Below are 16,703 nucleotides of genomic sequence, written 5' to 3' on the forward strand. Positions count from 1 at the left end.
TCGTAAAGATCGGGAAAATGCTTTCTTTAATTTTTATAAATCCCAAAAGCACTGAACACCCTAATTATTGTCTTATAACTTATAAGTCTTGGTTGCAAAGATTCCAGAGATTCCAAAAGTTCCAAAGATCTATAAATCTTAGAAAATCTGAAAAAATATAGAACGTGTATGAAAAATGTGATAGACCTAGATATCTTGAAAATATTAGAAGTTGAATTTCAAAATTTTGGTATCACTCGATCCTGATAATTTTAGAAATTTTGGAAAATGTGGAAATTCTGATCATTTTGTGTACTTCGGAAAATTGAAAAATTGGGTCAATGTCGAAAATCTGAACATTTTGGAAATTTTGAACATTTTGCAAATTACGAAAATTCCCACAAATCAAAAGAAAATAAAAAAATGTTAAGTCTTAAAATTCCAAAGTTTCCAAATGTTTGAAATATTGAAAAGGTTTCAAATCTTTCAAAAATTCTAAAAGAATCTTAAAGTTTTCATACACTAGAATTTAGATGCTGAATAAACTAAAGTTTCAAGTTCTAAATAGAATAAACATCCAACAAAATCTTAAAAATTGTAAAGATCTTGGAAGTATTAATGTTCCTAGAAATTATGAAAATTCCAAACTATGAAATTTCTAATAATTCTATTACATCCAAATTTTCAAACGTTGTTGAGACTCTCAGGACTCAAAAAATTATAAAGATTCTAAATACTCTAAGGACTCAAACATTAAAAAGGTTTTAAAATTATGTTCCAAATATTTCGAAGATTCCAAAGACTCTAAACAAAACAAAAATCCTAAAAATCTAAAAATAGTAAAATTCTGAAGAATGCTTCCTTTAATTTTTATAAATACTACAAGTATTAGAATTACCTTTTGTGAAGTGGTCCAATTTATGCCTTAAAAAATTCAAATATAATATAAAGATAAACTTTATTATGATAAAACAAATTATTTTTACTTCCAAAAAAATCTACCGTACTTAACAATATATATTTAAAATCATCTTTCACCAAAGTTTGTAAAAAACGACAAAAAACAATAACATATAAAGTAAAAAAATTCTACTAAAGAAAGCGTACTATCGTATAAGAGAATATTATGAAGATAGAAAAGTTGCTAAATTAGATTAGGTTGCATGAACCCTAGGTTGCTTAATTAAGTGGAATTTTAATTTGCATTTTGTAAATAAATTCATTCATTCATTCATTCATCTTCCTGATATACACAAAACTGCTTGACAAGTGTCAAGAATATCAAAGTGAAATATTTTAGCATACACTAACAGCAATTAATTTTGTTTCAGGTAAAACAGCTGCGTAGGCGGCGCCCGCTGCCCCCCTCCCGCCGCCACTGTGACACAAAGTCTGTTTTTCTCAGCTTCGCAGGAAAAACACATTTGTTTGCCGCGATTAAGCGGATGATGCATCTGATGGCATGTAGACGCTGTTGGTGCTCTTCCGACGAATTTATCGTCTACATTTATAAAATTAGTTCTAATGGCAGCGTGCACGGCTGAAATTGCGGTGTTGTAAACACTAACAGGGTACTTAGAGGTGTGGTTCTGTTTACGTCTCAGTAATTTTGTTAGTTCCCAAACCGCAATAGCAAATAGTTCGAAACTATAAGGGGATTTAAATGCTTCTTAATTAGTTGGAAAAACATTTGTTCAACATCTTTGAAAATGTACGCCTACTTTATTTATTCAGAGCGTTGCTTGTTCCGCGTCTTTTACAATTTCGTTTCTCTTCACTTACCATCAGCCAACACCGCTAAGTTCTTGAGCCAATATTGATACAGATGTGATGTAGTTCGAATTAGACAGTTTATCTTCGGAGTCTAAATTAATGCACTACTCATTAGGTGGTTATTATTGTGTTCGCAAACGGTTCCACATTCCGATGAATTATTACGTGTCTTGTTTCAGAGGCATTTAGATTGGGTGTAAGAATAAATTCACGGTTTTTATATCGTCTGTATTAATAGGAACGTCCATGCATAAAACTGCTTAATGTTTCTTTCGTATAATATGCTAATGACGAAGCCGTTCTATTGGTAAAAGTACTTTATGCATATTAATGGACTTTGAAATACACATTTTACGTAGATGGATTTCAACGTGGGGTTGTACGTAGGTGTAGAATACCATCAAGACGTTTAAATAAAATTTAATTGAACGTCAAGTGTAGTATTTGGGACATTTAGATCTGTAGTTACTGATATCTTTTATTGACACATATTTTTTGTTAACTTGGTTTAGTGGGTGAATATTGCTATTGATTATTGTTATTTCCTCTCAAAGGAAACTACAGCAATTGCAGTAACGACCACAAAAATATACTCCTATAGCTTCACGAACTTGTGCGAAAACGATGCTTTAAAAGAGTGTCAACTAATGTTTGTTTTTATTTCAAAAATGCTGCGATTTCACTGGTCAAAATTTAAGTGACAGACTGTGAAGATTCGATTACCTATTCCACGCGACTCGCTTGTCGAACTTCGTGTTATGTATCTAAAGTAGAGGTAGGATTAAACAATAAAAATTATAATAATAATAAACAAAATTAAGGTGGAATCATAAACCACAAGTACAGGAGTCCATTATTTTACTAAACTTAAAGATCCTTTACCGAGCAAATTGTTATACTGACGTTATAAAATTATTGCCGGAGATAATTAGTCAAATTTTGGTTACCCTTTTGCTACATATCTACATAATATCCCTAATATACAGGGTGAATCACTAAGCTCACGATTCTTGATATCTCATTAATTATTAGAGATGAAAAAAAAAATCAGAGATTCTTCCAAATTTTTCAAAAAATCACCAAACATTCATTAGGGGTTCCAAAATTCTTTCAGATTCATTCAAAATCAAAACAACAGAGATTGTTACAAAAACAAGATATGGGTGATCCCCGTAATTCTTTCAAATTATTTCAAAAACAAAACACCAGAAAGCCCCAAGGTTCTGTTACAATTGTTTTAAAAACAAAGCATCAGGTATTCCCGAATTTTTTTCCAATTCTCTTATCAACAAAACAGGGATCTTCCAGATTCCTTCGAAAATAAAACATCAGGGATTCTGAAGATTCTTTTAAATTCTTTCGAAACAAAGACATTACAAATATTCTTTCAAATTATTTCAAAAACCAAACACTCGGGACTCCGGAGATTCTTTCAAAAACAAAACAGCAGAAAACGCCGAAATTCTTTCAAATTCTTTCGAGAACAAAATATCAGGTACTCTCGAAATTCTTTAAAATTTTCTGAAACGAACCACCAAGGATCTCCGAGATTCTTTCAAAAACCAAACACCAGAGACGCCCGAGATTCTTTCTTTCGGATTATGTCAAAAATAAATCCCCAGAGATTCCCCATATTATTTCAAAAATAAAAAACCAGGAACCTCGAAGGTATGTTTCAAATTTTCTGAAAAATAAAACACCGGCGATTCCCGAATTTTTTTAATTAATAAAAACCAGGGGCTCCCGAGATTCCTTCAAATTATTTGAACAACAAACCACCAGGAATCTCCACGATTATTTCAAATTCTTTCAAAAATCAGGGACACCCGGGATTCTTTCAAATTCGGCCAAAAAAAAATCACCAGAGAGTTGAGAGATTCTATCCAATTTTTCAAAAATAGAATACCAGGCATCCCTAAGATTCTTTCAAATACCCTAAACAAGTCACCAGTTTCTGCTAAATTCTTTCCAAAATAAATTACCAGAGATTACCGAGACTCTTTCGAACTCTTTCAAAAACAGAAGACCAGGGACTCCCAAGATTTTTTTAAATTCTTTCGAAGACAAGAGATCAGGGACACCCGAAATACTTTAAAATACTCTGAACAATAAAACCACCAGTGCTTCCCGAAATTCTTCCGAATTCTTTCAAAAACAAACTACCAGGGATGTCCGGGTTTCTTTCGACCTCTTTCAAAAACAAATCACCAGGGATTCCCGAGATTCTTTCGAATTCTTTAAAAAAAAACGACCCGGGATCCCCAAATTCTCTGAAATATAACGACTATCCCCGATAAATTTTCGTAAACAAAAGATCAGAGGCTAAACAAAATATCAGGGACACCCCAGATTGTTTCAAATTCTGCCAAAAACAAATCACTAGAGATTCCAGAGATTCTTTCAAGTTCTTTCAAAAATAGAACACCAGGCATCCCCAAGATTCTTTCAAATTCTTGCAGAAATAAAACACCAAGGATCCTGAAGATTCTGTCAAATTCTCTGAACAACAAAACCACCAGGGATTCCCGGGTTTCTCTTGACCTCTTCCAAAAACAAATCACCAGGGATTCCCGAGATTCTTTCAAATTCTTTCAGAAACAAAATAACAAGGATCCTCGAGATTCTGTGAAATTCCTTAAAATATAAAACGCGATCCCCGAAATTCTTTCGAAAACAAAACATTAAGGACACCCGAGATTCTTTCAAATTCTCTGAATCATATATAAAACGCCGGCGATCCCAGAAATTCTTTCGAAAACAAAAGATTAGGGGCACCTGAGATTCTTTCAAATTCTCTGAAAAACAAATCCACAATTCCCGAGATTCTTTAGAAGTTGTTCAAAAAAAAAAAACAAATCATCAAGGATTCTTTCCAATTCTTAAAAAAAAAGATCAAGGACCGCCGAAATTCTTCCAAATTAACAAAAAAATATAAAACGCCGGCGATTCCAAAAATCTTTCAAGTTTTTTCGAAAACAAAAGATCAAGGACACCCGAGATTTTATAAAATTCCCTGAACAATAAAACCAATAGGGATTCGCGGGATTCTTTCGGATTTTTGCAAAAACAAATCACTAGAGATTCCCGAGATTCTTTTAAATTTTGTCGAAAACAAAAAACCAAAAACCCTACGAGATATCTTACCAATTTTCTGAAAAATAAAACACCGGCAATCCCCTACAAATTTTATAAACGAAAGACGTAGGCTTTCAAGATTCCTTTAAATTATTTGAGCAACAAACCATCAAGGAACTCCGAGATTTTTTAAAATTCTTTCAAAAACAAAAGACAAGGGACCCTCAAGATTCTTTCAAATTATCTGGAATATAAAACACCGGCGATCCCCAAAATTCTTCAAAATTTTCTGAACAACGAACCACCAAGGATCTCCGGGATTTTTCCAAAAACCAAACACCAGGGACGCCCGAGATTCTTTCAAATTATGTCAAAAACAAATCACCAGAGATTCCAGAGATTTTTTCAAATTCTTTCAAAAACAAAACACCAGGAACTCTAGAAATTCTTTAAAATTGCCTGAATAACGAATCACCAGGAATCTCCAGGATTCTTTAAAATTATGTAAAAAAGAAATACCACTGAACCCTACATTCTTTCAAAAACAAAAGATCAGGGACTCTCCAGAGATTCCTTCAAATTGTCTGAACAACAGACCACCAGGGATCTCCGGGATTCTTTCAAAAACCAAACACCACGGACCCCCGAGATTCTTTCAAATTATGTAAAACAAAATTCACACTGATCTCCACATTCCTTCAAAAACAAAAGACCAAAGACCCTCCAGAGATTCTTTCAAATTGTTTGAACAACAAACCACCAGGGATCTCCGGAATTCTTTCCTATTCTTTGCAAAACAAAAAACCTGGGATCCCTGAAATTTCTGCAAATTCTCCGAAATATAAAACGGCTGCGATCCCAGAAATTATTCCAAATTCTTTTGAAAACAAAAGATCAAGGATACCCTAAATTCTTTTAAATTGTCTGAACAACAAAAGCATCGGAGATTCCCGAGATTTTTCGAATTCTTTCAAAAATAAATCACCAGGGATTCACGAAATTCTTTCAAAAACAGAAAACCCGGGACTCCGGAGATTCCCGAAATTCTTTGAAATTCTTTCGCAGTCAAAAAACAGGGGACACCCGAAATTCTTAAAAATCCTGTGAACAGCAAAACCACCAGGAATTCCCGATATTCTTTCGAATTCTTTCAAAAACAAATCATCAGTGATTCCTAAGCTTCTTTCGAATTCTTTCAAAAACAAATCAAGAATTTCCAAGATTTTTTCAAACCCTTTCAAAAACAAAAGATCAAGAATTTCTCAAATTCTCTGAAATATAAAAGGCCGACGACCCCCCGAAATTCTTTCAAATTCTTTCGAAAACAAAAATCAGGAACTCCCGAGATTCTTTCAAATTTTCTAAACAACAAACCAGCAGAGATCCTGGAATTCTTTGAAATTCTTTCAGTAACAATCCAGCAGGAACACCCAACATTCTGTCAAAATTCTTTCAAAGACAAAAAACCGGGGATCCCCGAATTTCCAAAATTGTACAGCTGTTTCACTAGCATACTTTTCGACATACAGAGTGTTTTCTTTTCGAGACATAGCGCACAACTAACTTTTTTTAAATACATTTTTACATACTCTTATTAGCCTCATGCTAAGCTTTGTGACTATAGTTTACTTTAGAAATTTCAATCCAACGTTACCACGTTATTCCAATTTTTTTTTTTTAATTTTTTAGCTAGGCAAAGGTTCACAATAACGTTATTTTTAAAATTTTTGTTACAATATTTTATGAAAAAATAAACTGAGATACGCGCTTGGTGGCGTCACTATTTAAATAAAATTTCAATATACAGAGTGTTTATAAAAAATAAACTTTACAATTTTCAAATTTCGATATTTTGATTTTTTCAAATCGAAAAATTTATTTTTTTTATAAAGACTTTATTAAAATCCAATTTTATTTTTACCATAATGACGCGCCTCTTTCCACAATATTAAGCCTACTATGATTTTTTTATAAACGCTTCCATTGAAAAAAAAATTCAAGAAAATGGCAATGTTGCATGAGAATTTCGAAAATAAACTATGGTCATATAGCCTAAGAAGAGGTCAATCAGAATGTAGACAAATACATAGGGTATTCCATTGAAACAACTCAACTCGTGTATTACGCCCTAAAAACAGAACACTCTGTATAGTTGAAAACAATGTTTTTTTTGCAATTTTTAATATTTTTGGTCTCATGTTATTAGACAGAATTTCCCTCGTCCCTGAAGTACTTGATCGATATGACTGTGTAAAAAGCCACCGAATTGTCAAAATCTTGAAACTTAAATTCAAAAAGATTAAAATTTTTGACAGTCAGAAAGAAATAGATTAAAAGGTCGAAAAATGTTCGAACGCAGCCAACTGCGATCACGAATTATATTGTTCACCCGATACTATAAAATGTTACTCCTATTTATTATACAATTTCGTATTTTTTAAAGAAAATCTAGATATCTAGGACAAAAACTCGAATTTATAAATCACAAAAAGTATTTACTAGTTTATTTTTTTTATAAAATTTAAACAACATTTACCATGCACAATTTTTTAGTTGGGAACCATTAGATAAATTTTGGTCGGCGTTTTACCATCTACACGACATTCAAATACAATAAAAATCTGAAAACAATCGGTCGGAGATTATCTGCCTAATAAAAATCGACACAGACAGACGACAAATCAACGACAAACGACAGACAGATAGAGAGAAACGGACGACCTACTTTTCCATACTTTAGAAGTCATCAAACTCCTCTACTACAATACTTCTTCTTATGCTAATTTTCAGAAATATCCATACCACAAATGTTTCTAATCATCAACGAAATTTTTACTTTCACAACAAAACTAAAACTTTCTCATCGTTAGTGCGACATAAATTTTCAGAAATCATTGCACAGAATTTGTAACATATTTTGCCGTGAACCAAATAATCCGAGGATTGTTCGACAAAAATTTCGAACAAATTTCCTCTGGAACTTAATAAATTCATTTTCACTAACAGAAAAAGTCATCAGATATCCACTGAAAACGAGTGCAAATTTTTACATTAGAGATATTAAATTAGGAGTCCTTGTGAGTTGAATTTGAACCTAGAAACGATTTTTTCCCATTATGTAAGACTTGAATGGTTGTACAGCGTATAATTTTCAACCCGATTGTTTGATAACATTCACATAAATTATCTCTCACCCGCATTTTCAAAGTTAGTTTGCATAATATGTGCTCTTAATTTCACGGTTGAAACTATTTTTTCTTCGGCTATAATATTTTAGAGTGATATTTAAATCATGAAGCAAAAATTAATTGGTTTACATGTGAAAGCTAGCACTAGACTGGTCGCTTTTATCAGGCAATTTAATGATTTATTTTTCCTGGCATTAGTGTGAGACCATTAGTGACGATCTATAGTTATAATGACTACCGTTTCCCCGAAGCAAAGAAAAGCGGAAGGATTTATTCTTGGATTTTTAACGTCCCGCCACTTAAACTCCTATAAATAAATAAATAACCTACAGTTGTCTCCTCGAAACAAGCAATTTCCAACGAAAACAAACACCTCTCCATTCTTATGTGATCGTTGAATTCTTCTATCTTTACTCTTTCCCAATGACCGCTGCCGATGGCGGCCAATTCCTCCAAAGAAACGCTCGGTTCTCATCGTGCCAGTGACAACATTCCAAGAGTGGCAGCCGGCGGATCGTAGGAGCCACCGGAGTCAGTGCGTCAGTACCGCAAGTACCGTCGCCACGTACGAACCGTCGGCGTTCCGTGTTGTGCAAGTACCAGTGCAGTGAATCCATTACGCAATGTGTGATAACAGATCTTGTGGTGCAGTGTGGTAAAAATGGGGCGCTTGAGCAAGACCAACCTCCCGACGCCAAACATAAAAGTGCACTACAAGAAGCTAGTGGACGACTACACCGGAAGCTGCGACGCCCTCAAAATAATGCCCTCGTTGCCGGAGTACCTGTCGTACTGCTGCCACCACTGCGGCCACACGCAAAAGCTCCAGGTAATCCCGGTGACCTTTGCGAACGCGCTTCTGCATACCGACGCGCCAGCGTGACGTCCCGACTCGCGGAGTACCGGGGTACCGCCGAGCACGTAACAACGTCGTTTTTTACGGGGTTATAATTGAATTTGTATTGTTTTGCGGCCGCTGATGGAATGCAGCTGGTCCTTGCTGGATGTGCCATGTGGTGCGGCTGGTCAATGACCTGGAAGGTACTCCTGTGCACTTTTAACTGCTGGATTCGTCGATTGTGACTCATTCAGCGATTCTGCACCTCTTCGCCGACGATTCGGTCGCGGGAGGCGCTTTCGGCGCGGTCTCAATGTCACAAATTCCTTTCTCTGTATAATTATCTTTATTACCTCATCACCACTCAATTCCTGCACATATAAATTCAATCAAGAAGCGATTATATGTTTGGCCTTGAATTATAAAACAGACGAATGCTAATTTTTAATTGACCCGCTCTTATCGCCAGAAGAATGCCTTAAATAAATTAAACTGAGCTCGACCCGAGTGGCTCCAGCGAAGGTACCACCACACGAGTATTCAGACTGATGCCATCACAGGCTTGCACACTAACTTAATTTCAGTTGTCTGGGGTTAAGAATTTGGTTCTAAAAATGTGACAATGCGATTTTGGTTTTAAAGCAAAAGTAAAGTACAGTTTAACAAATCCTTTTTCTTTGAAAAATTAAAAAAATTGATTTATGCCAACTTTTATTTGTGATAACTGATAACTCCTATACATTAAAACAAATAGATATAGGTAATACCAGTAACAGTGTAAGAATTTTATACCCGCCACTGATTCCAACGCATTATGTTACGAAAACATACTTGTTATTTTTTTGCGAAAATTTGGAGGCCGCGGGGAAAATCTGAAAACGGATTCATAAACAACAAGTATCGAAGTATGTTATTTCATAAAATTTAACTCCTAGTTACTACGAAAAATTTTGAGTGAATGATCAGAAAAAATTTTATTAGCGTTTTACTATCTACATGACATTCCTAACATACATAGAAAATTTGATAACAATCGGCCCAGTTGTTTCGAAGATTACGTGTCTAATAAAATTCGACACAGACGACAGACAGACAGACAGAAACGGGAGACTAGGGAACAGGAAACGTCGAGAAAACATAAAAGTGACCATTCGTCCGATGGACTTGATTACTATACATCCTTTGCTTACCCTCAGGAAGTAAAAATTGGGCGAGGGTTATTTCCACAGAACTTCTCTCGCCCTTACAAGTGTGAACAATATTAAATACATATATATGAATATTTAAAGCAGACAAGCAACGGAAAATCGATAAATTGAGAAAATATGAAATCAAAAAAAAAATTAATCGAATAATCGATAAAACTGAAATATTGAAAAATCAGAAAATTTTGAAAATCGAAAAATTGAAATATTTAGAAATTGAGAAAAAAAAATCGAAAAACCCAGTGTCAACAAATCAAATTAAAAAGATCGTAAAATAGAAAAATTTAAAAATCGAAAAATGTAAAATTTAAAAAATCGAAAAATTGAAAAATTAAAAATGTTTGTATCGACGAGACGTTTACTTGTTTAAATTCTATTTTGACTTTGTGACAAAAGAATAACTTTAAAATATTTGTAAATGTCAGGTATATAGATGAAATTTTTTGTTGTTGTAATACCAGTTATTATTCTATCTGAAGACGGTACTCAAAAATTTTAAAAATTAGAAAAATTGAAAAATAGAAATATGGAAGAACTGAAAAATAAATCGAAAGAATAAAAAATCTAAAAATTGAAAAAACGAAAATTTGGAAAATCTAAAATATAAAAATTGAAATATTAAAAAATCCGAAAGCCAAATAGTCGAAATATCGGAAAACCTAGTAATCGAAATACTTTAAATTTAAAAAAGTCGAGAAACTAAGAAATCAAAATATTTTTGAAAATCGAATAATTGATAAAATTGATAAATGAAAAAACTGAGAATGGAAAAATTTAGTCGAAAAATTGAAAAATCGAAAAGTCAAAAATTTAAAAACTCAAAAAATTGGAAAACCGAAAAGTGGAAAAATCGAAAGATTGGGAAATCAAAACATCACAAATTCGAAAAAATAAATATCGCAAAACTGAAAAATTCTTAATACCTATTGAAATGTTTACAATATTGAAAAATCGAAAACTTGAAAAATTGAGAAGTCTAAAATCGAAAAGTCGGAAAATTTTAAAAATCCAAAAACCGACAAGTCAAGGAATTGAATAAAAAAATCGAGTAATAGCAAAAAAAAATGGAAAAATCGAAAAATGTAAGATTTAAAAAATTGTGAAGTTGAAAAACAGAAAATTGGAAGAACTGAAAAATCGAAAAATTAGCAAATCTAAAATTTTAAAAATTGAAAAATTAAAAAAACGAAAATTTGAAAAAACAAGAAATCGAAACATCAAAAAATCGAAATATTGAAAAATCCCAAAACCGAATAGTCGAAAAATCGGAAAACCTAGAAGTCCAAAAATCGAAATAGTCCAAAATTGAAAAATCGACAAATTGAGAAATCAAAATATTTTTTAAATCGAATAATTGATAAAATCGAAAAATGAAAAAACTGAAAAATCGAGAAATTTAAAAAAAAAGAAAAATTTAATCATCAAAAAATTGAAAAATCGTAAAGTCAAAAATTTTAAAAATCAAAAAATTGGAAAACCGAAAAAATTAAATCGAAAAAGTCGAAAAATCGAAAGATCGGGCAATCAAAACATCAAAAATTGCAAAATTTTCAATATTGAAATGTTTAAAAATTGAAAATTGAGATATCTAAAATCGAAAAGTGGGAAAATCTGAAAAATTGAAAAACCGAGGAATCGAACAAAAAATCGTAAAAATGTTAAATTTTAAAAATTGGGAAATAGAAAACTGAAAAATCGAAAAACTGACAAATCGAAAAATCCAAAATTAAAAAAAATCAAAAAATTAAAAAATCGGAAAACTGAAATGCGGAAATATTGAAAATCGACAAAAAACCGTTGAAAAACCGAGGAATCGAACAAAAAATCGTAAAATAGCAAAAAAATGGGAAAATCGTCAAAGTGTTAAATTTTAAAAGTTGGGAAGTAGAAAACTGAAAAATCGAAAAACTGATAAATCGAAAAATCCAAAATTAAAAAAATCAAAAAATTAAAAAATCGGAAAACTGAAATGAGGAAATATTGAAAATCGACAAATGGCCGAACAGTCCAAAAAAAAATTGAAAAACTGAAACATCAAGGAACGAAACATCAAAAGATCTAAAAATCGACAAATGGAAAAGTTAAAAATTGAAATGTCAAAAATTTTAAAAATCAAAAAATTGGGAAATCGAAAAAACGAAATTCGAAAAATCGAAAGACAAAAATTAAAGAAAAAATCCAGAAATTGAAAAGCTCTCAATATTGAAATGTTTAAAAAATGAAAAATCAAAAACTTGAAATATTGAAAAATCGAAAAGTCGGGAAACTTTAAAGATCGAAAAACCCATATGATAAGGAATCGAATCAAAAAATCCTAAAATAGCAAAAGAACGGAAAAATAAAAAAATGTCATTTAAAAAAATGGGAACGTGAAAAATAGAAAATTCGAAGAACTGAAAAATCGAAAAACCAAGAAATCGAAAAATCCACAATTTAAAAAAAATCGGAAAACTGAAAAATCGATAAATTAAAAAAATTCCAAAACTGTCATGACGAAAAATTAGAAGATCAAAGCATTGAAAAATTGGAAAGTCGAAAAATCGACACTTCAAGAGATGAACCATCAAAAAAGTGAGAAATCGCAATAGTCCAAAATTAAAAAATGGAATCGTCAATTGAAAAATTTTAAATAAAAAAATTGAAAAATCGCAAAATCGATTAATTTAACAATCGAAATATCGAAATTTTTAGAGATCTAAAAACTGAACAATTGAAAAACCGAAAATTTCTCGGAAATGAAAAATTCCCAAAGTTGAAATGTTCAAAAATTGAGAAAAGGAAAACTTGAAAAATTGAGAAATCTTAAACGATGAAAGTTTTAAAAATTAGAAAACCAAAATGTCAAGAAATCAAATCAAAAGATCGTGAAACATAAAAAAAATGTAAAATTCAAAAAATTGAGGAAAAATAAAAAATTTAAAAATTCAAAAAACTGAAAAATAAATACATACATCGGAAAATTCAAAAATCGATAAATCGAGAAATTAAAAAATCTAAATTTAAAAAAATTTAAATATCTGAAAATTGACGAATTGAAAAACCGAAAATTCCAGAAATTGAAAAATGGGAAAAATTCCTAAACTGAAGTGACGCAAAACTGAAACATGGAGAAACGAAGCATCAGAAGATCGAGAAATTAAAAACTCCATAAGCCGAAAAGTTTACAAGTTTACAACTGGAAAATTCAAAATTAAAAAAAAATCGAAAAATTTAAATACCCAAAAATTGGCAAATAGAAAAATTGAAAATCAATAATAGTGTAGAATAAAAAGGACTGATAAATTTCAAAACTAAAAATATATTGTTATATAACAGTTTTGATTTTTCTTTTTTTTAGAAAAATCGATATGCCTAAGGTAAAAACTCGACACGGATTCATACATCACGAATGGTGGAGTACGTTATTTGATAAAATATAATAAACATTTAGGGTCGGTCTATGGAAAGCGAATTAAATATTTAATCCTCTATTAATTTAACAGAGGATTAAAATGTAGAATATGAGCCCGTGATTGATTAAAACATAGTTGCATAGATTCATTTTGGTTAGTGTTTTACCACTTTCATAGTAGCCCTAATATACTATGCGTACAAAATTGACAACAGTGGGTTCGGTAGTATCAGAGATTATCTAATAAAAATCCGGAGAGACGGCAGACAGACAGACAGACAGAATGTCTCGAAAACATAAAAGTAGCCAATCACCCAATAGACTCGGAAAGTAAAAAATATATTGCGTGTCCCCTTTTCTTTTGACTAAGCTTTAGATTGGAAATAATCATTACCAATTAACCTTAGGCAAACGGCGATCTACATAAATATAACGTTTTTTGTTCGACGTACGTCGTAACTTGCGCCATCGTGCACCTGAGGTCAAAATTCACCACCATCCTTGCAAATCTGAGTTACGTCGAACAAAACGTTCCAACGTCTAATCCCCACTTGACATCGTTTTTTATCGATCACGTGTTACAGCACCTCTTGTCCGGGACACTTTTGCGGCTTTCGGGCACAGGGCCGTAACGGTGTGAGTCTCAGGCTCCCCCGAACACGTTCCAAGTCGAACCGTCGTAACGCGAGACATATTTTGTTTTTGTAGAAATAGGGTTGCACGAGAATAATGGTCTCACCCCCCGAAGTCGTCGTAAACGGAATAGTCTGCCTGTAATAAAGCGCTGCGCTGTCTATAAGGAATATCGAGATTGTGATGCAGTTCATAAATGAAAATATTCGTACTCGAGTCGTGTTGTTTCTTTTGTGTGCAATTTAAAGGGGTGGCTATCGATTCGCCAGGATAATGATTCCGCTTCTGCCGCGTCGAAACGTCCTGAATCGAACCTTAAGCCATCCGAGATTCGAAAGTATTTAAGGTTGTTTCGCTGTGATTTAGCGATTCTTTTGATACAAGCCACACATGTCGAAAGAGTCAGCTGCGGAACGAGAAATTCATACGTATGCAATGAATGATGCTTGAATTCTATGCTGCTTATTATTTTCACTTCATGGTGCGTTGGCAGCAACAGCGGCTAGATACCGGTGCAGGGTTGGATTTTTTGGCTCAAAATCGACAATGGGATAATGATGCGGAGGAGATGGCTTTCGAGGACCCGTCGTACGACACAATGGCGTAATTGAAGGCCCATTCAGATGCGTTATTTGCAAAGAATGAACTCGCTTCGCTTCACCATAATCGCGTATCGGACAGCCCCTGGATTTATGCACCTATGACGGACTTATTTTGCCATGATAAATAATGCCATTGTGACAACGCCACAAAGGGTCCACTCCACATTACATCTTTTTATCCTCTTCTCGGGCTTTTATTGACTCCGACGGTCCTTTAACTTTGCGTTACATTGTATTTAACGGCTTTTGATGGAGTATTACTTACACAATAACGCAAAATACGGTTCGACAAGCCGCCTTGGGGAACCTAGCGCCTTTCTTTTATTGCATCCGTGGAACCTCATATTCTGCTTTTATTACCAATGTGCTCTCATGGACTAGCTCGCCGCAAAATCACCCGATTTTCCGGTACATGTGGCTCATACATACCCATACTGTCTCCAACCAAAACTATTACAAATTGTTGTAATCTTACTCTATTTTTTATAAACACTCTGTATACGCAAATTTAATCTCTCCACAAACCGTTGTAACGCAGATTTATTAAAAATATTGCATTTAGCCTCCTTTTCCTCAATATTTTTTTTTAAATTAGTTCAAAATAGTAAATTTTTGTAGGCAGGTACGGATTTTGCAATTACACTCGCCCGTTGAATGAAAAATTCTTCAGAATTGAGCAAGGGTGGGTGGGCGGGGTTTATATTTCGCCTTTTTTTAATACACGTAATCTTCTTTTCCCAACAAGACACTAAAATCACGTTAAAAATAGTATAATCATACATTTTTGAAAAAAAATATGGATTTGGGGAATAAGCTCCGCCCCTAGATTTGAATGATTACGAATGAAAGTCATTTTTATCGCCTGATTGCGGCTACTTTCAACGAAATACAAATTTTTTCAAATAAGTTTCTTTCTGTTTACATATTTGTAATTTATTCAAAATGATTAAGTTAAAATTTAGAGAAAACTATTGCTTTTTTATAGCACGATAAAAAAGCTCCACTTCTTTTAAAACATGACGTTTTACAACAAATTCAAAATAACATTTAATTAAAAAAAAATGCTTCAGTTTTTTTTTTTGTACATGGGAATAAATATTGTGGATCGAGGGTGTAAAAATCATGATATAGTATATTGTAAATGCTAATTTTGGCAAAAACGGATTAGAAACTCTAGTTGGAGCGGTGTTTGTTTGAAGAAAAAATGTAAGAAATGGTAAGAAAATACTACTTAAAAAATATGGTTATGATCTATTTGGTTTTGAAAATTTCTGGTTGTTTTTTTCATCGCGTATATTTAAAAATTAATATCCCGGGAAACATTGTCTATTTTTACTTCCCGAGCGTAAGCAAAGGAAGTATTGTAATCGAGTCCGTCGGCCGACTCTCTACTTTTACGTTTTCTCGATCTTTCATGACCCCTAGAAGACGAAGAAATAGGTCTCCCATTTCCGTCTGTCTGTCTGTCCGTCTGTCCGTCTGTCCGTCTGTCCGTCCGTCTGTCCGTCTGTTGTCCCGGATTTTTATTAGACAGATAATCTCCGAAAGTACTCGACCGATTGTTGTGAAATTTTGTACTTATATTAAGAATATCATGTAGATGGTAAAACGCTAACCAAAATTTGTCTAATCATCCCCACCACTAATGCGATGACGTCACTTCAAAATTGTACATAGTAAATGGGTTTTCAATTGTATAAAATAACATAGTCCCACACATGTAGTTTACAACTCTGAATCGACTTTTCACCCGAAACGTCCAGATTTTTGGAAAAAAAATCAAAATTATAAAACAGTATTTTGAAATTTAATTTTTAATCTGCTAACCAGAATGCTTTGAAATGTTGCAGATGTTTTAAGGCTATAAAGAGCATCATAAATCTTTAGTCAAAAAATATTTGCTTATCCCCTCCAAAAACTTGATGACGTCAGCTCAAAAGTTTGTGGAATAAATCATATCTAAAATGTACAAAATATGATGAGTCTGTACTTGTGATCTATCACTCCATTCATATTTTT

General features: G+C 32.9%; 1 protein-coding gene across 2 annotated transcripts in view; it reads left to right on the forward strand.

Moving 5' to 3' along the window:
- The window catches only part of LOC135128578 (EGFR adapter protein-like), an 803,179-nt gene that overhangs the window by 695,966 nt on the left and 90,510 nt on the right, over positions 1 to 16,703 (forward strand). The window contains exon 1 of one of the 2 annotated variants that reach the window (XM_064055468.1): positions 8,529 to 8,844. The exons of the other annotated variant lie outside the window; for it this stretch is intronic. Coding sequence (XP_063911538.1) covers positions 8,677 to 8,844 — 168 coding nt within the window. The 5' untranslated portion in view covers positions 8,529 to 8,676. Of the gene's footprint in view, positions 1 to 8,528; positions 8,845 to 16,703 lie in introns of those variants that run through there. 2 annotated transcript variants of the gene reach the window in all.

This window comes from Zophobas morio, unplaced genomic scaffold (genome assembly GCF_036711695.1).
Source record: "Zophobas morio isolate AGI-343-1 ecotype UQ-CSIRO unplaced genomic scaffold, CSIRO_AGI_Zmor_V1 ptg000014l, whole genome shotgun sequence".
Classification (NCBI taxonomy): Eukaryota; Metazoa; Arthropoda; class Insecta; order Coleoptera; family Tenebrionidae; genus Zophobas; species Zophobas morio.